We start from the raw sequence: 21720 nt of genomic DNA, 5'->3' as shown, positions 1-21720 counted from the left end.
AAGCAGAGACTTACCATATTCTGAACGAAGTCCAAATGCTGAGTCTTGTCTGCATATGCTCGGTTCTCTCTGAAATCAGCAGGAATTCTAACTGAATACATCCAAGGTCAGAATTCAACCCTGATTTGAGCTCAGATCGATATAACTACGTGATTTCACCAGCTGCACATGGCAATAAAGTAGAGTTTAAGCCATCAAATAATTGACTCACAACTTGTTAAAGTTATATTAGAGGGCTTTATTTTAAAAGCAGTCCCAGGAACTGAAAATTGGTGTAAACTGTGTGAAGGACTTCTTGTAAAGTAGGAGATGTTCAGCAGAATGTAGCTTAGCTGCTCTGAGCATTAGCTGTTATTCTAAAGCTGTTAAGAAATCTAGCATCAAAGCTAAAAGAGAAGCAACTAGCGAGTGGTTTTCAGCCCAGCAAGTCTGCTCAATTGCAGTACAATAAAAAAAAATAATAAAAAAAAAGCCTAGCATTTCTAGGTAGATCTAAGAGAAAAGTGCACAAGTTGTACTCTGCTCTCTCTTCCACTGAAAAGAGTGTTTTCTGCTGTGGGACTCCCACTGCCCTGCTGCCTACTGTAGGCATGCTCATAGTTGTTGTGCATAGATACAGTCTTTTACATTTGACTATCTATACACACAGATACAGTCATTTGCATATAGCAATTTGTCATAAACTATCACTCAATGTAATTAATTTTATTTTAAAAATCCTTCCAGAAAGCATCTTCCTTATCTATTTATTGCACTTACATTCTCAGAATGGGCAAAATTAGCCCCCCAAAATCCAAAATTTTCTTTTTCTTGGGCAGTTTAGCTGACGATATAGGTGTCAAGTTAGTATTCTGGGGAGGATAAAATAAAAACAGTCAAGGAAAGGCTAAAATGTTAAATAGATTTTAAGTGTTTGCATCATATGGAACACTATTTAAGTTTCTGTCTTGCCAAGTGAAAGTGGAGAATTTTATTAGAATGTGACATAATATGTGCTCTATTTTGAACTGTATTAAGATTTAAAGTATTTTACTACTGAGGGAGGAGCACTGAGAACTTAAGTAAGTGAGGCTTTGAGTCAGAGCCAAAAGTAATCAAACTGTTTTCCAGCTACTGCTGTGTGACTAGGCCACCAGGGCTTGTGGTTACATTTAATCTTGAGCAGTTCTGGCTTGTTCACACAGCATTCATTTCAGTGAGATTCTACTGACCAGTGACCAACAATAAAGACACTGTCTGAACTTCATCTGTATTGGAGTATGTAAAATATGACTACAGACAAAGCAACACGTCCCAGTGAATGGTAGGGATACTTAACAGATTAGGAAAAGAAGTGAACTAAGAAAATGGTGGAAAAATATTGTGTTTGTTGAAAAACATGATTTTCTCAGCTGAAAGCCAATCAGGAAAGAGGCTTGAAAAAAGTGGAAAACAGTAAACAAATTCCCTTGAGATGAACTAATATTGTACTCAGCAAAGGAAAGTGGTGAAAACAAGTAGTTTGGAACCAGAATATGGCATCACGATCTCCAGCCCCATGCACTAAGGCCCTAGCCCAGGCAGTTTTGGTCCAAGGCAACTCCTGGAAGAACAATCTGTTCCCTGTTTGATACAATATAATTCACAGGAATTAACTGTCTAAGCTCAGGGGGACCTAACAGGTGTGAAGAATATTACTGCCTCACTGACGCCCTTTCCAGCACCAAAAGAGAAAAACCTCACTGTCAGTATCATAAAGGTAGAGACACATCAACACCACTGAATCCAATTCTGCTCCCATGGGAGACTATGGCAAAAAATCAGATTTATTATAAAAGCATTTGTTTGAAGAGCTCTTCTGAATAGAACTATTACCTTACCACAATTTTCCTGTCAATTAGATTATATTTATTATTACCATCATTACCATTATTACCATTCTGCTGATATTACTGTTCTGTAACAGGGTCCAACTCTGTCAGGACCCTTTCTTTAGAACAGCAAATGGCCCTCTCAGCCAAGAATTTCTTCCAAGATACATGCTTGTTGTCTTCATGTGTAAAAGGTCAAGTGCCTCATCCATTTTTCCTAGTTCTATTAACTGGTTTAATAGTGCTTGCTGAAAGATGCCATATTTTGGTTAGCAAGAGTTTCTGGGATAGTGTTCTTACCAACTCCAGAACTGTAAAAACAAGTTACAAGACCCAACCTCATCGTGATTTTTATGAGGCGGTTATCTTCTCTGTGCCTCACGTTTGTCTGTGAGGAAGATATGAAGAGGAGATGCCAAAAGAGAAGTACGGAGAAGCTACAGACAATTCTGGAAGACACAGAGGACACAGAGAAGTAAGCTCCAGTGTCAAGATGCAGGTAGCTAATAAAGAATTTGTGCTTGGTTGCTGTGTCACAGACCTGCAACATCCCCAAAGCATTTAAGAGCCTAACGTGGACCTCAGATCAGTGAGTGTGCTGCATCAGTTCTCTAACAATGCCCCACTAATAAAAAAGAACATTTCCTGTTATAAACACCATCAGTTCAAATGAGATTGCTTTAGGAGATACGTGCTATCTACCTTAATTCATGATGTCCCAACCCTTGTATACAAGACTGCGTACTTTGGCCCTTAATAGGAACTTAATGTTCTTACTAAACAGAAATAAATCTTTACTCTTAATGCTTGACATAAGCTATTTGCAGCACAGTAATAAGGGTAGCAATAACATTGAGAAATCACCACTGTTTTTCACTGTTAAGTAATTGCCCTTTCACCAATCAATATTTCCAGATATTTTCAGGGGAAATATTTCCCTCAGAATCCTCAAAGGAATCTGTCATGGGGAGATCTTACAAGATCCTAGGAAGACTATGAGTTTAATGGAAAGGTGCTAAAAAAATTATTTGGGAGCTTATTTATGTGAGGGATTTTGATCTTAGGACTTTGCGGTCACTGCCAAAAGGACTGTTTGGTCCAAGATCATCAGTTTTTCTTCTATTCTGTATAATACTTCATGTACAGATATTTAGATCCTGATTATCTGAACCTGTAATCACATCTACAATCCCAGAGCATGAGGTAGTATGCAGATAAACCTAAATGCTGACTTAATGTGCTGCTACTCATCCATTAGAAAGAACAAGCTGAAGCAGCTTCAGGACATTATATATCTTAACAACATCATTACAGCATCTGCAAGAAATGTAGTTCCAAGTTGTCATCCAGCAGGTGGACCTGGTGCAACATCAGCATATTTGCTTGTTTCCCATCCTAAATCTGAAGGATGTAGCTGGTGGATGAACTCAAATGTGACTTGACTACCACCCTTTCCTTCCCACTTTAAACCAAGAACAGCTGAAAGGATGTGCAGCTGCTCATGAACTCTGGTGATTTACTACTCCACATGTAACATCAGTAGATACCAGTTTCAGTTTGTCTTTATAGGTAAAGCCACAGACTGCAGTATTCAAATGCATCTTCAGCTAGCCCTGTGACTGGTCTTTGGAAAACAGATAGGCAGGTAGATGGCTGTAGGTAGTGATGACTTTGTCCATTCTAGATCATTGGTAGCGAGTCATGATCTTAAGTGTTCCTCACTGAACTGTACAAGTGTTTCACTCACCTAATCTGACAGCTGATAGCCCACTATTTCATACCTCTGTACCACAGTACAGCCTGCTCAGAACAGAGGTCACAAACCCAAGCTTGAGGCACAGAAAATGTGCAGTCATTTGCAATCACTTCATTTTATTTGAAATGATAGTAAGAGGTATTCTTCAGATATCCAGAGAGAATCAACTGTTCTGAAGAAATGGCTTTTCACTGAAGTGAACATTTAGTGTTCACCTCAAATGTGAGGTGATCATTTAATATTGCAGTAACTCTTTGACTCACTAACTTACTTACAAGCTGCACAACCAGTTCAAAGATGGGAATTCCAAAGGCATTCTACATGTCAATATTTTGGTCTTTTTTTTGCTCAACTCCAACAAGATTTCAAAACCCTGCCTTTATTTTAGTATGATTCCATGGAAAGAACTTTCTGTTTGTTTTGAATCATTTTAAGCCCTGTGAAAAGAACTGCACAAGTGTTTGGGACTTTTTGATGATGAAAGATGCTTTTATTGAATATTGTGACTGTGACTCAGAGTCAAAGACTACTAAAAAATGGTGTGTTACCTCCTGTGGGAATGGGCTTTCCCCGTAAAATAGCATCTGATACTTCCAGACCCTTTTTCAACATTTGTGTTGTTACAATAGAAGTGCAAGGCAATTTAGTTATTCACAAAACCATTTCCTCTCCTTATATTTCAGCTCTCCATGGAAACTGATGATATGTCAGACAGCAGTAGCAATACAGACTAGTTAAGTGGGTGGAAAACTAGCTGCACTTTCACAGAGCTTTCTGCCGTCTATGACAGAAAGTTACCAGCTTGACTGCACTTCAATTTGTTTTCTATTAAAGGGCTTCATATTGCTCTCATAACACAGTTTGATACAGAAGGAATAAGGAGTTTTAGGGGCTCAAATGCTGCAAAAGTTCACGCTATTTGAGTACTGTATGCAGGATTCAACTCATGTGGCATATCTGAGTCTAATACATGATATGAGATCTGTCCATGGGTGGGCAGCAGTGGCAATAGCACATTGCATTTGAGAAGCAACAATAATTTACATTCCTATGCACTTCTTTTTCATTAAGAACTTTGAGTACTTTTCCTGCTTTTGGTATGAGAACATTTACAATTGCAGTATTGCATAGCTCTGCAAAATGCCCTAATGGACTTGCTAACAGTGTTACAAAGACTGGGGCGTCTTCAGATAACTTGAGCTGTTTTTTTAAGTGTGCTGTACCAACAGAGCAGGGACCAGAATCTGAATCATAAACTGTAACACAAGGGTTTTATTTTTCCAAGATATCAGAACCCCAAAGTAGATACTACAAATGAAAGTAATTCCTTCATGCGTTCATGCTGCAACGAAGCAACAAGATGAAGTGCGAAAGCAGAGAGGTGTTCTGTTTGCTTTAACTCATGCAATGAGACAGGGGGAGATTTTTCCTTTCACACTTTCCTTTTGTCTGGCTGACATAGTTTTGACTGCTCCTGGCCAACGTGAAGCACCAGGTGTTGAAGCCTTTCTGAAGCCATGAGTGAGTACCTCTTCCATTTGTCAGTAATCATGTTGTTACTGACCACAGTCTGGTCTTGGCCACAGTCTGAAGTCTCAGGTAATAAATTTAACCAAAATTAAGCACGCATTTCCAGTGAAGGTTTAAAATAAGAACCGTTATGTCAATGGATGCAGAACATTATGTCAGTCAATAACTGCATTTCTATTTCAGTGTACGCTGAGTAAATATCCAGCTGAAGAGGTGATGAAAGCTTCCTCCAGCCTCCATGTTTAAAGAGGGCTCTTCTGCACATTTCCCTTGAAGTGAGCTTTTTCAAACGTCATTTCCTTCTCTGTGCATATGCTCAGAGAAGATCCTTGTAACTGTAACTCCAGGCTCCCTCAGAGACTTTGTCACCACAGTGAAATTGTTGTGTGCCAAAGGTCCCATTGCCTCCCAGCAGGTTTAAAGCTTTCAGTGGGGTCAAGCCATGGCTGCTGTAAGTACATGTTGCCAGACCTCAGATTCACTTACAGAGCACTTCTCTAATCTCCAGAGCTGTTCCTGCTCCTCAGAGCTGCCTGTCCTCATGCTTACGGCAGCATCAGGGCCATCTTCCAGGCAGGTGATGGACAGCAGGTCTCTGCACTGGCTCACCACTGCTGTTTTGCAATTCTTTTAAGGCAAAGCTTCATACCTGCCTGCAGATAGGCGCAGGGGAAGAGACACTTTTCAGCATGTCTGTTTGATCAGAGTGCAAATGGTGAACATGTGATGTGTCTCAGGGGCAAGGAGGAGCATGAAAAATAAAGTGAATTATGAGCCAATGACCAGAATTTTTTATATTTGTGGTTTGGAAGAGGATATATCAAACTTGGAAAAAACTTCAAGTATAGTTACTTTTGACATTGTCTTTCTCAAGGGTCAAGAAGGAAGTGTACCTCAGTTGTCAAGAAATTAGTCTTTCATAGAAAATAAAGCACTAATTTATTTGTACCACAGTTTTGTAGGGAATTGGAAAGTGAAAGCAGAGGTGAGACAGGTCTGGAAGAGAAATTATTTTGTTACTTATTTAAGAAATAAAACAAACATTTTCTGTGTTTGCTTGTAAGAATAAGCAAATAGTTCAGAAGCATTGGCCTGTCCCCATTTTGGGGGTCATCCATTTGTGAAGAAATGCCTAAAAAAATGCTGCTAGGAGCAGCAGGAGTCAAGCATTTGAGATTGATAATTGAATAATGCTTCACACAAGCTATAGGGGTCAGAACTATACTTGAAGGCCCAATGCAACACTCCTTTACCAGTTAGAGGGGCTGGAGCTACTGCCAGTGCCTGAGTTAAGGATGGCAAAGTCTTTCATGGGATAAACTGGCAGGAGCACAATATATATGCAGGCTACTCCAAAAGTAATGCCTCCAATTTATTTTCAGGGAAACTACAACAGGTAGAAAGAGCACAGTAACTAATTGATAGAACAAATTCTCATCTACAAAACACGGGTTTTCAACACAGCCACCACCATTAGCTGTGCATTTTTGCCAGTGATGAACAGGAGCCTGTATGCTGCACTTGTATAAGTCTATACCAGAGGAGATGCCCACTGTCGTTATTGCCACAGCTGAAACACACCACTCACTACCTTGCTGTGCTCACAACCACTGTTGGTGTCCATAAATGTTCAGCAGGCAAGCACAAACTGCCATGTCAGACAACATTCTGTCAGACTGCCCCTCTGCTGCCATCTGTTCGACAGCAACAACATGTAATGGAATATTGGTGGGAAGGTTCAGCCTTTAATTCCATATCACCACCATCTGCCTTTGACATCATGAGCCAACACAATAAAATAGGAGGCATTCTTTTGGAGCAGCCCTCCAAATGAGGCATTGAGCTCCAAATGTTTCTGCTTCTCTCTGCAGAGTCACCATAGGTACATCACCTCTTTTAACCTTGGAAGGGTTATATCCTTGCAACACAGCTTTCTCTTGAGCATGACAGGAGTGTGGAAAATAACTATAAAGATTAGCTAGTGAATAGCACATCTTGTATCCTTGTGGTTTAGGAAAAAAAACTTTGTAATGGAAACAGAGCTATGTGTGAGGTGAATTTTGGTTCTGCTACGTCCTTCTATATGTTGTCAGAGGAAGAAGAAGAAAACCAAACTTCAAGATACTTAAATAAGTGCCATTCAGGTTTAAATAAATGAAACAAAACAAAAAACCAAAAAACTTATTTGCTTACTTTAGGATTTTGTAGTGAATTAAAGACAAAGTAACTGGAGGCCAATTATTCACATTAAGAAACATTAAGAAACAGTTTACTCAGCAAGGGACTCTCTCTTGGAAACAGCTCCTGTTAGAGGCTTCAGGGCTCCCACACTTAACATGAGGAGAGAAAAAGCTGCTCACCTGCTGACCACATGTCACCCTGCCTGGCTACAAAATGTCTTTGATATACCACTTCACCTTCAAAATTTCTAATAATGGCTCCCCAAAACAACAAAACCAACAGACTTTTGCAATTGGCTGAACTGGTGGGAATACTGCACTTCGCTATGCTCCTGGCATTGTCTGGCCTCCCCTCACCCTTCCTTTGAATCTCCTTCACTGGATTTGTAGTTAAGTCACCAAATCACTCTCAGACCGACCTCCTGCTGTTGTCAGCCTGATGGGGTCCGTGGTATTAATAGCTGAGAGCAGTATCTCCTACCACTTCACAGCAACCCCAGCAGATGTTGAACCAGCCCTGCTTAACAACACTTACTGGTTGAAAGCATATAAAACACTGAACATGTGTTCATGATCAAGTGAGAGCTATTTGTCATCCTATGGCATGTTGCTGCCTCATCAGATGGCCTTGCTCTGAGCCCAGGGACTTTCACATGCTGGGATTAATACATTGGCTGTTCAGCCATAATAATGTGTAAATACTAATTTGTTACTACTGGTTTCTGTGTTTTAAGTCAGCACAAGTTACACGAACACATTTGTGCAAGTGAAAACATGATTTTCCTCATTGTATCCTGTGATACGAGGGCTGCTCCAAAAGTAATGTCTTCTATTTTATCACATTGGCGCTTGACATCAGAGGGGGATGGTGGTGGTGCAGCAGCAGAGGTTGAATCCCTCCACCACCATTCCATTCCATTTTGTTGCCATGTGACAGCTGGCAGCAGAAGGGCATCTGACAGAATGGCATCTGTCATGGAAGTGCATGTGAAATAAATGTGTGTCATAGAATTCATTCAAGTGGTAAAGTTCGCACCCACTGACATTTGTAGACCTTTGCTGAACATTTATGGAAACCAAACAATGGATGTCAGCACAGTGAAGTCATGGGTGGAGTGCTTCAGCAGTGGTGACAGTGACAGTGATCACATCCATTGGTGCAGAACTTTATGAGTGAGGCATGTAGGCTCTTATTCAATGCTGGCAAAAATGTAGCTAATGGTGGTGACTATGTTGAAAACTAGTGTTTTGCAGCTGAGAATTTGCTCTATCAAATAGTGTTATTGTTCTCTCAATATCTGTTACAATTTTCACGGAAACAAATAGGAAACATTACTTTTTCAGTGACCTATGTATTTATTGATTTTGTATTGCTTTCCATAGGTGTTAGTTTGTGCTGTCTAGAGCACAAAATATATAGCTATTACTTAGCAATTAGCAAAGAAGTTGGCTGTGGTATGTCTTTGGCTCAGCATTTCTCTTGACATTTCTTGCCCTGGTGTTCATAATGCTGGATATGCTTCCCCCTTGTCTCTAATATGCCAGGCATACGTATCTTATTCTGAAACTGGAATTCCTGCATTATTCTATGTGATGTATCATGCCCTATGTACCATGGGTAAACAGTGTTTGAGCCAACTTGTGTAGAGGGTTTCTATCTATTTTGCTAATATTTCTTCTGTCTCACTTGCTAGGCATGTGTGTGACTAGCTGCAGTACCCTCTGAGTTTCCATATTGCTGATCTCATTGCAGTTAACTGCTTCTCTGATCACTGTTATGCTCCTTGTCTGTCTCTGAGCTTCGCACTTCATCTGACCTGATGGAACCTGTGCTCTGTGAACTGTTGGGTTCACCCTTTAATTTTAGCTAGTAAGCAAAAGCATGGACACAGCTGTGAGCTATCTGCTCTCAGTGACCCTGCACAAGCAGAGCACCTAGATGACATAGCCTCGGCTCATCTCTGATGCTCGCAAGACAAACCATGTCAAATCTTAGCTGGTCAACATTTGTCTTGACAAGACTTTTCAAGGACTGGTTCCTGTGAAAGACAAAAAAATACAAAACAAAACAAACAAAAAATAAAAATAATAATAAAAAGAAACAAACCATGCTACACCTCGGGGTATGACAGAACCCAGAAAAATCAAAGGATTATTTATGTCTGTGGTGTCAGTGCTCTTAACATTACTTCCAGTTTGGGGCCCACTGACACAGTCTCCAGTTCCACCTCTCACAGACAGTCCTCACTGCTACAGTTTCTCCTCTATTTTTGCCTTTAGGACTGCTTTGACTTTCATTTCTGTTCCTCTTTTACTTCCATATCCTTGTTCCCTCCCCTGTGCAAAGCACACAGAGCCTTCCCGCAGGCTCGAAGAGTAAATGCAACTCAAAGTGATAGAATCATAGAATCACAGAATCATAGAATCCTAGAATGGCCTGGGTTAAAAAGGACCACAATGATCATCTGGTTTCAAGCCCCCTGCTATGTGCAGGGTCGCCAACCACCAGGCCAGGCTGTCATAGCTTAATTTAAAAATTGTGACACTGCTTAAGCATTCTTTGAAAATCTGAAAAAGCCTCCCTGAAAACAGGGCCTCACCAAGTAAATAATATTTTCTGGGCTGGTCAAGATGTGTGATTGATCTAAAGAGATTACTGTTAAGACTTACACTGCTAACTGAGTAATGAGCCTTCATCAAATCAGACATTCCACACATTCGCTATCAATGTACTATCTGTGTTAAGTGATTAGCACAGCCTCAGTGAGGGCAGCTTCAGTGATGTTTGTACATTTAAGCAGTTAACTTTTTTTGAGACTGTGCTTTCCTTGTAATTAAATTTGAAAATAAAAACAAGCATCAGTGAACTCAGTGGCAAGTCTCCCACCAGCTTAATTGGCATCAGAATTCTCTGTGTGTTTGAAATAATTGCAGCTTTCTAAATCCTTATTTAAAGGATTATTGCTTGAGTAAGTCTTTTACGGTTATGACCAATGTGGACATTAATAAAGGGTGATGAAAATCTCAGTTACAAAGAGAAAAAGGCTGAAAACCATGAAATCTGTACACAAATCCAGTTTTATTTCAGTTACCTGAAAGGACTTCAGTAGCAGAACACAGAACACTTTGGAAACTGGACATCAGTTGTGTTAAGTATGATTAGTCTTATTAAAACCCCAAATCTCTGCCCAGTTTTGAAAATCATTGTGCATGAAGCATTTTGCTGCTCCTATTTAAAACAAGATCCAACAAATGAAATTGTAAAAAAAAAAAAAAAAAAAAAAAAAAGTAAAAAATGCACAAAACTATCAAATGGCTTAGATCATTAAAGCCTGAAAGAGCTAATAAAAAAAGAAAAAAAATCTGCTAATTGTATCTAGTGTACTACTCATAGGTACAAGTGACTGGAAGCTTACAAGTGTACATGGTTATTAATTACACTGAGAATTTACATACATCTAGGCCTATTACGTAGTGTCAGATGATGTTTAAAACCCTATTTCTGATACTCTCAGTGTGCTAACAGAAGCAGAATCAAAAGGAGGCTAGAATCAGAAAACAAACTACATAATTCTGACTTGGCAGTAGCCCAAGGAAAGGCATCTAACCTCTGAAGTAGTTGATGGCACTAGCTGGCTTAGTGTCCCATGATCACCATTCACTCAGGGAAAATGGGGGTTTGCTGGAAGCTGCCCTAGTGTATGTCTACACACAAAGTATACAAAGAGCCACATGAGTCTTCTGTCCCTGGTTCAACATTCAGCAGGTCTTGTGCAAACGCGTGCTGGTGCTCCTCAGTTGTTCTCCTGTGGCATTGCCATGGCCTGCAAGTGAAAAGGACAGGTTGCTGTTTTAAGGAAAGAGGCACTGACTGTCCTTGTTCATGGTGTGCTAGTTCTCAGTAATGCTCGCAAGGCATTCCACACGTTTTATAGAGGGTGCTGTGAACATGATCAAAGCAGTCTTGTCAGCCATCAGCTCTGAGTGTGACCACAAACAAGCCCTTGGCCAAAGAGGCAGCTGAAGGGAACAGACCCCTCAGGCCTGAGCTCACAGCGGTCTGATGAAAGTGGGAAGTCCAGCCTGAATGGCAGGCTGTAGTGAGAAACTGCCCTCCCCAGTAAGACCAGTGGCAACAAGAAGTGCTGGTGTGCTTTGGAACTGAAGGCACTCCCGGCTTTACCTCAGGGAACTTTCACATCAGAACTCTTACAGTTTGTACCCAGACTGTTGACTGTAACTTCCATGGGCAAGGCCATGGTAGCATAACAACATGCTATTTTAATTATTAGACCTACATAACTTATTTACCTGCAGAATTTACTGCAGAATTAATGAATTGAAACTCCAGTATAGTTAGAAAACTCTAGAGATTTACCTGAGTGTTTTACTTGCAGAAAATGGGAAGCACTGAATGTGCTTTGGTTAGGCAGATTTCACTAGGAAAAGACACATATGTGTGCTTCACATTACACTCTCTGTATTTTTAAATGATAGTTCTCTTCCTTTTGTGTGTCCTTTTGAGATACGGTAAGCAGAAGGAAGCCTGAGTTTCCACCGAGCTTTCCAGAAACCCTCACCCTGGCCAGAAGGCTTTGGTAGCATGAGGTAACTTCAGATGACTGGGTGGCCCAGCCCAGGCACTGCTTTTCCCCTTGCTTGAATTTCATTTACAGAAACTCATGGAAAAGACCCAGTGACTAAGATTTACCTCTGTCCAGCAAGCCAGATCCAATTCCCAACAAAGATATAGGCATTGTCAATTGGTTATAGATCAAGAGTACCAAACAGTCCAAGACTAGTTTTGCTTGTTATCTTACATTTTTCATGTTCAATAAACACTTAAAACAAAAAGGAAGCAAGCAAATACCAAACTCCCATATTAATTTTATTAAACATTTTTCCACATAATTTTCCCTAGAAATCTGAATTAAAATTTTGGGTTTACTTTCTCAAAGACCTTTCAAAACTGGGAGTATTAAAGTTTATGTTTTAGCCATTTGGTAAAGTAATCATATAATATGACAAGCTTCAAATAATTGACATTGTTCTCATTGATTACATAAAAATTCAACAAGATCTTACTTTGGGCTCACTCTATTAAACTACTGAATTTCTGGCTTCTATGAAGGGTGAAATTGTTCTGTAACTAAAAGAACACAGTCATTGAACTTTCTGTATGACTGACCAATAAGAATCTCTTTTTCTCTCCTTGTAAGAGGTTTGGTTTCCCATGCATGGAATAGTGCTAGAAGAAGCCCTAATAAGCTCTCCCAGATGTCCTAGCATGGTCTTCTGAAGCTGATGTTAACATTTCTGTTCTACCCAAATACAACCTCATGTAGTTGCTTAAAAATGCAGGCAACAGCCAATCAGCCAACTCTTTCTCAAATCATACTTTTTCCATTTCAAAGTTTCAATTTTGAAGAATTATATTCAATTTATTAAAAAATGCTTCAGTTCACTGTAAGTTATGAGGCTTAAAACATCTGACTTGAAAACTGATGCTTTTTGGCAGAACAGTTTATACAGGAAATGTTACACATGACTTAAACTGGCTAAAATGATCTGGCCACTTCGCTGTTTTCCATTGACTAGGTTGCATTTACCATCATTTGCTGCCTGAAGGCATGCAGCTAAGGGCCAAATTCTCATTTCTCAGCACAGAACCTATCTCCTTCTGACCAAAGGAAGGTAGGCTGTTTCAGCACTCACACAAATTGGCCAACTGTGTCCACAGGAAAGGGGAAATGAGGTTGTGGGCTGAACAGCCAAATCCAGTGTCATCACCCACATGTGGCAAGTCCTCAGACTTGGTTTTCCCATTTATAAAATACAAGGCTGTGTTACCATACTCTCTTACAAAGCAGAGAACTGCACACCAGGGAGGTGCTAACAGAAAAATTGAGTGGTTTTTGGAATCAGGCTTTATGCTGATGCCAGGCATGAGAATCCTGGGAGCTCCTGCTTGAGCTGGGCAGGTCCACTGCTCCCACATGTGGGGGCAAGAGTGCAGCCCTCAGCCCCAGCTCTGTGCTCAGAGCTGAGAGCTGCTGGGGAGCGTACTGCCTCCTACTTACACAGTGAGTCCTTTCTCCAAACTGGCTGTAGAAGGTCATCTTGACTTTGTGCTTGTGCCCCGTCCTCTGGTCAAAGGTGTTGCAGCTGTCAAAGGGCGGGCTGTACAAATGCAGGCTGACAGCAGTCTCTGTGTGGCTGATGTTCTCCACACGGTGCAGGCCAATTGAGTCTACACAAGTTGTGGCACGAAACAAGAAGTTGAGTTAACAGGCAGATTTACTGAGATCTCAAATGTCTGGGAAAAAAAAAAAGTTATCTAAACTTAAACTAGTGAGCAAGCCAGTTAGGCATTTGTGCACTTTTAAGGGCAACACATAACTGAGTGCAGGGAATCTGACTGCTGATCTCCATCACAGGTTCCTAAACACTTCAAATCACCTTACAGCCCTTTCACACCTCCTATAATGCTGGATTATCTGCTACTGGCTGAGGGCCAGTAGGAATTCAGAAAAGCCTGAGGACAGCCATACTTTCAGTTATTTTCAAGCAAGCATTTCTGAAGAGCTCAAGGTCATTTACTTTCCTCAGAGATGCTGTTGTAGATCCCCTAGAAGCAGGAAAGTTCTTGTTTCTTAAAAACATCAAGATGTTCTACAGGGAGGAAGTTTTTCTATTACTAATCCTTAGTCCAGTTAACAAGGACGTCAGTCATGTTAACAGTTAGCTACTTGTATCTGGGGCAGAGACATAGTTATCTTCTGTTGGAGGCATCTTTTTACTAATTAATCTTTCCAATGTGTTTCTCGGAGCACAACAGCCTTCTCATTTGTCTGATCTTTTGAATAAGGTGACAAATTACTAGTGACTGGCACACTTCCAACCTTAGCTGAATAGCAAGCACAATTGAACTTGTAATAAAACAAGGCACTGTCTGTTGTGTGGCTACTAACAAAGTAATGGTGCCTGCTGGAGCAATGGAGTAGAAATCAAGCAGTCATGAAAATGTAAGGTATGAAGAATCACATTCGCCCCCCAAGAGAACATTTCCACTCTACAATAAATTTGAGGGTTTGAGTTGTGTAGAAGAGACCTTGTATTCATGACCCTGCTGTAGAAACAATTCAGGCTGTTGTACCTGCACTAATTTGTTATATAACACCTACAGTGGTATTGCACAATGTTGGCATATTACTTTGTAAATCCTATGGACACTTTTAACTTTGGTACATTGCAAGTGTAAGCTCCAGGTGTCATTACCATAATTTATTTAGAGGATGTGCAGTCCTAATTCTGTGCTCATGTAATAGAAGATTTCAACTCAGCTGAGTGGATTTTAACCTCAAAGGAAAGTACAACAGTAGCCAAGAAGCATGCAATGAAAACATGAAGAACATTGAAGTATTTAAGGTAATCAACACACTGCCAGTGTTTTCCTTCTAGCTGTTTTTTATCTATCCGCTTTATTAGTCATTTATTTTTAAAGCAAACTGTCAGACAGGAAACACGTCAGAGATCCAAACTGGCCCAGAGAAGAAAATTTCAAATTTGTTTTAAACAATAGAGAAAGTTTGGATTAGTTGCACATGGAGTATAACTCTTTGCAAGGGAAATAATTGCATAGTGAGGAAGATCTACACAAGCATGAGAACCCCTTGGCAGCAGTGTGGGAGCAACCCTTTCATCAGCAGACATGTCAAGCTCCTGTCTACATTTCCTGCCCTGTGGATTTTGTGATTTCAGTTAACACAACATACCTTCAACAAAGAGCTGCAGAGTCCTGCTCTTGCTTCCTCCATGCTTAATACACAACTAAATATGAGACTCTGCTAAGGAGCTTGAGGGCTCAGCCCCACCAGGTGCATGCTCCAGTTTCTAAGCCATCACACAGAAGGCAGATGCCCCCCTTCTTCAGGGCTTTGCCACTGCTTAGCAGTACTCACTGCCCTTCAACATGATGTATTCATAGGATCAGACCATGATAACCAGCTGGTCGCTACCAAATGGCCTCCAGCACAGCACAACATGGTGATAACTATGGGTATGCACAGTGGCACAGCTTTAAGTATCTAGGCAACCATACTGCTGGAGACTTGGTTGTTTCTCAGTACTTGTGAGATGAGGCAGTTGTTTTGTAAACTGAAATGCTCAAGTCTGCCCAGTTGTGCTGACGCTGCACTTCAGCACTATGCTCTCCTGATGGTTTGGACAATAAACCTGGGGATCAGGGCCTTTGCTTCTGCCTGCTCCATGTACTCCATCAACAGCTTTTGTATTTTTTGTCCCAAGATTTCCACTGCTTACCAAAAGGATTACTTCTTTGGAAAAAAATAAAAAGATGAAGATGATTGAACTGTCAAAACTTTAGTTCCCTTATTTCTCATGAAAGCTCTAAGTTTATAATTTCAGATATCTGTTTGGGACATAGCTGATTGGAGTAGAGCAGCTATCTAGCACATCTAAGGATCAAGCAATTGTTGCAGTGACTTATGAAGGACTATTTTGTTGTTTTACTGAATGTAAATGTGCGGTTTGTGCAGAATCTAAAGATCCCTGTTCTTTGACAATCATGCAAGATGCTATAATCATCATACTATTAGGTGCAGGACACTATTTAGAGAGCACACAAACTCTTTTGTTAGAAATGGGACTCAAGGATAAATAGTTGTCAAACAAGCTAATAGAAGAGCTTACCATTAATATAGGCACATTGATTCTCTCTCAAAACTCTCTCTGATTTCTTAGTCATTTCACCATTCCCTTTTTTCTCAGGCCATTCAAACAGAGTCTCCTTTAGATTTCCCTGGAGAATCTTCATAAAGCAGTGTGAATCAGTGTGGTCATGGATGCTGCTACATATGTGAAAAGAATAACCAAACTCAGAAGGATATGCATATTTAAGTACTGAACAGATGGCACAACATATAGTATATCTGGATGTAGCCTTAGACTTATATGCAATTGCACATGGGTCCTGCACAGTGATCTTAGGAAAAAAGAAAAGAACAACAACGCAAGGATATCCAGAGGCACTAGGATATGCCTACTTAAAAACAACCTGTTAGAACCGCACTGGGATAATTTTACATGTAGCAGGATTTAGGGAAAAGTCAGATACTGGTCAACATGTGACCTCACCAGGGAAAAATACAAAGGAAGTCTAAGAAGGACGGAAAAAAACCTCTTCAGAACAGCAACTCCTGTGGGCCAAGAAACAGAACAATGCTTTCCACAGTGATCTCCAGGCAGAGGCCAGAATAAACTTGCAAATACATCTGATATTTGCAGATTCACCATGTTCCCTCCCAAAACATGGGATAAATTAGTGACTGCTACTTAATTTCTATGGATTCTTTACTGTTGGGGTGCACAGGCACTTACTGAATAAAGAAAACAGTGTACTTCTTACTCTGATAAGTACAATCAGCCATAGTAACCTGTGAATTTCACTGGTATGGCAAAAATGAACAAAAACAGCAGGATTTGGCACAGTCTGTGTGTTTGCTTGGTCTGTCTCCTTGCTCAGAACTATGCTTTATTTGCAACAATTGGAGATAAGTGGGCTGGATTTTATTTGTTTTTCATTTATTTATTTTTAATAGAGAACTAACTGTTAAGGCAGCCAGCAGACTGGGACAAAGGGAGAGGTCTCTGTTCACTGGGTTGATGGAGGAAAGGGGAATTTGGTCCCCTCTGAAGCATATTCCTATTAAGTTTCAAACAAAAACTTGGTATTTGTACATTACTGTTTTCAATATACAAACTTCTTAAAGCTTTTATTTCTTCAATAAACGAATTAGCTTCCCTACAAAGTGAGATGTCAAGAAGGCAGAGCTTACTTCAGGCATAGAGCACTTAACAAATGACACATTGTCACAGTCCTTCCACAAGCCATGAGAACAACTTGATCCTCCTCACATAGGAAGCAGAAATCTGCTTGTGGTCTCTGTCTAGCTCTAATAAATGTTTATTCAACTCAAACAGAGTTTGACATAAATCACAGCCTTTGTGAGAACAGCCCAGAAGGAGCAGTAGTGGTGGACTTGATTCTTACATTTCTCTGGGTATAACTTCAAGGCATCCAGTAGAGAATACCATAAAAGTTTGCTATGCATGCTTGATAAAAACAAACAAAAACCTCATCCTCACAGCTCCCTAGATTTTCTATTTATATAAAAGGCCAAGCAGCCAAAAGCTGCAAGTTTTGTTATTTTATGTTGTGTTTTGGCCAATGTTTTGTGAAGGACCCTCCATGGGACAGGTTCTCTCTTCAGGTTGTAGGACCACACAGCTCACAGGGAAGAGGTGGGATGAGCCCACGGATCAGAATTCTCACCCAGATGTACTTTTATTGTCATGTGGCAGAGACTAGATTGAAACAATACAGGAAAGCAAAGGCTGCTTAAACTGGACCAAGCCCTGCTTCTGCAGCAAAGTGAGGCAGATCTCTCAGAACCAGCAGGGTCCATCCAACCTGCCCTACCCACACAACCCACTGCAGTATGGGATTAAAAATGTCCTCAGATGGAAAGGGAGCTTAATTTGGCTAGAGTAAATACTCTAAAAATGTCCATGAGGTAGAGCCTCACAAAAACTAAATAAACAACCAAGTATTCAGGACTGCTATCCAAAGTGAATAATGATCAGTTCTGTACTGCTCAGTTTCCAGGTATTTTTTAACAGCTTGTATAAGGCTGATTATTTTCCTCTTCTCATTTAACAGTGAAAAATACAGTAGCTTTATATCTGTTTGCTAAAGCCATAATCTTTGAATACGAACCTGCCATGTCCTTCACCCCAGCACAAGATCATCAAGTTGAACTTTCCATTTCCATTGTCCACAAGATTTCTTGTGTATCTGCAATATAAAGTGTTTGCTTTTCTAACTGTACTGATATGCTCATGAAAGACAAAATTATATAAACATTGCTATACAAGCAAGCTGCAACATAAAAATCTTGTTATTGAAAGAAAAGTTTTACTTGGAAAAAGTGAAGTTGAACTTTAAAGCTGTTTTTGTGAAAGTACTTTTTCCTCAGAAGGTAAAAATTGGACATAGTTAATATTTAACAGTCATATTGCTTTTGAATTACATGGATAGATCAGGGTTTGGGAACTGTGAGTCTAAGACTAGAGTGGTAGACGGGATCAAATCAAAATAGTTATTGAATGAAATCACTCCAGCAGCTGGCTTATAATTAGAAACAGAAGACTGCTATGAAATAAGAAAAATACATGGTAACATCATTCTACAGCTATTTTTTGGATATTCTTGGCTCTTTCTCGTTACACAGCATTCATTTGTACTAGGCCAAAAAACAAAGAAAAGAAAAGAAGAAAAGAAAAGAAAAGAAAAGAAAAGAAAAGAAAAGAAAAGAAAAGAAAAGAAAAGAAAAGAAAAGAAAAGAAAAGAAAAGAAAAGAAAAGAAAAGAAAAGAAAAGAAAAGAAAAGAAAAGAAAAGAAAAGAAAAGAAAAGAAAAGAAAAGAAAAGAAAAGAAAAGAAAAGAAAAGAAAAGAAAAGAAAAGAAAAGAAAAGAAAAGAAAAGAAAAGAAAAGAAAAGAAAAGAAAAGAAAAGATGTCAGGTTTTCACTTAGAACTTTCAGGACAAGAGTATATACCTCATACCATAGTGTTCTTGTGCTTAGACCCATACCAACAGGTCTAATTTCTGCCAGCATTTTGCTAGCTTAAAGGTAGAAGACAAAATACTTGCTTTCAAAAGCTTTGCAATCAATGTGTATTCTAGAAAGTTATTTGCTCTTGAGGTTTGAGGGGGTTTTCTGAACAGCCACACACTGGTTTCCTTGCACCCCTGGCATGCCTTTCCCACTCACCACATGCTGCTGAGAAGTTCCCTACAGAAGTTCTCTCCTTTCTCTTTGCCCAGTAAATTGTGTGCCATACTGTGGCTCTAATGAATCAAGGCTCATGCCTCTAGCTGTTACAGTGCAAATCACCCACTGATTCTGTCTTAGCTTTAGTCATGATTATTAGCACATTGCCAAATACATCAAATTTATGCCCTTTAGAGATGCCTTGCTTTTATCTAAATGATGCAAGCACAGACACACAGAAACTACCTGATAACAACTGATTCTGTAATAGTTCTTCTTAATCCCACTTCATTGCAATGAAGATGGGAAGCAGATCACATTCAAAGCATAACACTTATGCCGATATGCTGCCTTTCAGCACTCACAATCTTTGTGTGCTTTAGATAGGCATAATTTCTCCTACTATGTCAGAGCACAAGCAATCAATGTTGGCAATGGAATGGACTCTTCAAGTGCTGTTATTTCAGTCAGCAGGTCAGGCTGCCAGGCATGCTGGCATTAGAAAGATTTCTAATCCTTACTTTTCTTAACTCTGTGATTTGTCCCAAACAGAGAAAACACGAGATGAAGAAAGGTTAAAAAAACCCAGACCGGTATGACGCTTCCACAACGGTCAAAAGGAAGAGCCCCTTCGCTCTGCAAGCTTCAAGGCAGATGCTCAAATAAAATCCATCTATTTTTAAATGTAAGAGAAGAGAGCCACCAGCGGCAGGATCAGCCCAGCTGTCGGCGCAGCGGACCGAAGCGCCCGCTAACCGCGCCGTCCCCCGGGGACGCAGCGCAGAGCTTGCCCCGCGGAGCTCCGGAGCAAAACCCCCCGCCCCCCGCTACATCCCCGCGCCCTCCAGGCCCACGGGGGCCCTGGCCGGGGCTGCCTCCATTGGCCGCCGCCGCCCCGCCCGCTCTCCGCCCCGGCTCGGCCCTCCGGGGGCACGACGAGGACCACCTAGCCCAGGTCGGGATGCCGACCCGAGCCCGGCGTGCCGCCCGGAAAGACTGTGGCGGGGGTCGGCAGGGCGAGGGTCGCGGCGGGACCCCCGCTCGCCTACCTGTACTGATCGAACTGGGCGTACTGCAGCCACTCGTCGGGGTTGCTCTCGTAGGACTCCATCAGCGCCTGCACCTCCTCCACGCTGACTTTGTCCTCAGCGAAAAGCCGGTGGAGGATGCGGACCAGCTCCTCCAGGCTCCCCGCCTTCCACATCTCCGTCTGCACCGGCTGCTCCATCGCCGGTCACCGTCCGCCGCGCTGCCGTGCCCGGCTCCGCCGCCCGCTTTTATGTGCCGGGAGGCACGGCGGGAGCTGCCACCGCCCCGGCGGGCGGAGGGGCCGGGCGGCGACGGGCGGGACCGCGGCCAGGCCTGCCCGGCCCTGCGGCGGCACAGACACCGGCGGGCGGGGCTCGGATCCCTGCCGCCGCGAGCCCCTCGGCCGGGGACGGCCGTGCAGCCGGAGCTGCCGCCGAGGGAGGAGGCGGTGATTTCAGGCCGTGAGGTTTGAAAGAACTTGAATCTGTGCGTTGCAACCAGGAGACTCTGCTAATGATAGCAACGGCCGCTGCGTGGCTAAACGAAAAGCATCCTTTCTTTTCAGCTGAAGAACAGGCGAAGAACGAGCACATCGCTTCCCTCGGTGGGATGTTCAGTGCTTGGTGATGTCCAGGTATTTAAATACAGGAAAAAACACTGTGCTTCCACTGTTAATTTCAGAGACTTCAGAACTTTTTGATTCGTTTGCCACAGCGTTGATGGCATCGTTAGAGATGCCTTTAGATGCAAAAGGAGGGGCACTTCGTACTTTCTTGTGTTACAGCTGAGGGGTCAAATTGGATTTACTTACTGCAGTTTCACTCTGCAGCTTACTTATAAAGCTGCAAACGTGAATTCTTTCAGAGTTTTTTTCTTTAACTTCATTACAAGATTAATATTTTTCTAGTATACTCCTCCTCTGTTCTCCTCCCTTTTGTTCATATTCACATCTATTCACAAATATTTTCATTTTGAATATTTCAACATGAGGTGTTAATCCTGAAAACCTCTGAAGAAGTTCATTAATTGACTACATGAAAATCATTAGGACCAATGGTTATGGATTTTTACTCACTGCACTGACAGAGATGGCACAAGGTTCTGAGCTCATATACAGCAGTCGATGCTGTGTATAACCTCAGTCACTGAGGCTATCTGCCAATGACAAACCAAATAGAGTGTTGCAATCCACACAGAAACTGGAGTTGTCCTCACGTTAGTTGCCTTTTTCTGAAAAAGTATATGGCATTATTCCCATTTCTTTTCATTTCTTAAAATCATCAGTTTATACTCCCATAGAAATTAATTAACACACATGTTCCTCAACTATTCACTGGAATAGTGCTCGTCCGTAGGAGGCTTTATTCCATCAAATGTAACGGATGTTGTAGCTTTAAATTTTAAAACAAAAAGCATATGTCCATTTTAAGACTGGCTACTTGAAGCTAGTTTGAAAAGGATATCCAAAGCTACTGAGGCCAACAGCATGGTTGTTTTTGTTTTGTTCCTCTGAAAGATGAG

At 41.2% G+C, this 21720-nt stretch overlaps 1 protein-coding gene across 2 annotated transcripts; it reads right to left on the bottom strand.

Moving 5' to 3' along the window:
- Positions 1 to 10373: 10373 nt before the first annotated feature.
- CDO1 (cysteine dioxygenase type 1) lies at positions 10374 to 20455 on the bottom strand. 2 transcript variants are annotated; one of them, XM_090131594.1, is made up of 5 exons: positions 20220 to 20455; positions 18115 to 18192; positions 16029 to 16183; positions 13397 to 13566; positions 10374 to 11140 (listed from the first exon to the last, which is right to left on the bottom strand). In XM_090131594.1, the coding sequence occupies exons 1-5, from the start codon at positions 20396 to 20398 to the stop codon at positions 11111 to 11113; spliced, it is 612 nt and encodes a 203-aa protein (XP_089987720.1). In that variant the 5' UTR covers positions 20399 to 20455; the 3' UTR covers positions 10374 to 11110. The 2 variants fall into 2 exon arrangements, with proteins under 2 accessions (XP_089987720.1, XP_031460653.1); XM_031604793.2 differs by having other exon boundaries at positions 16029 to 16186; positions 20220 to 20452.
- Positions 20456 to 21720: the final 1265 nt, after the last annotated feature.

The sequence above is a fragment of the Phasianus colchicus genome, chromosome Z (assembly GCF_987193195.1).
Source record: "Phasianus colchicus chromosome Z, bPhaCol1.hap1.1, whole genome shotgun sequence".
Classification (NCBI taxonomy): Eukaryota; Metazoa; Chordata; class Aves; order Galliformes; family Phasianidae; genus Phasianus; species Phasianus colchicus.
The sequence above is the reverse complement of the archived record's forward strand: the minus strand, read 5'-3'. Positions and strand labels throughout refer to the sequence as shown.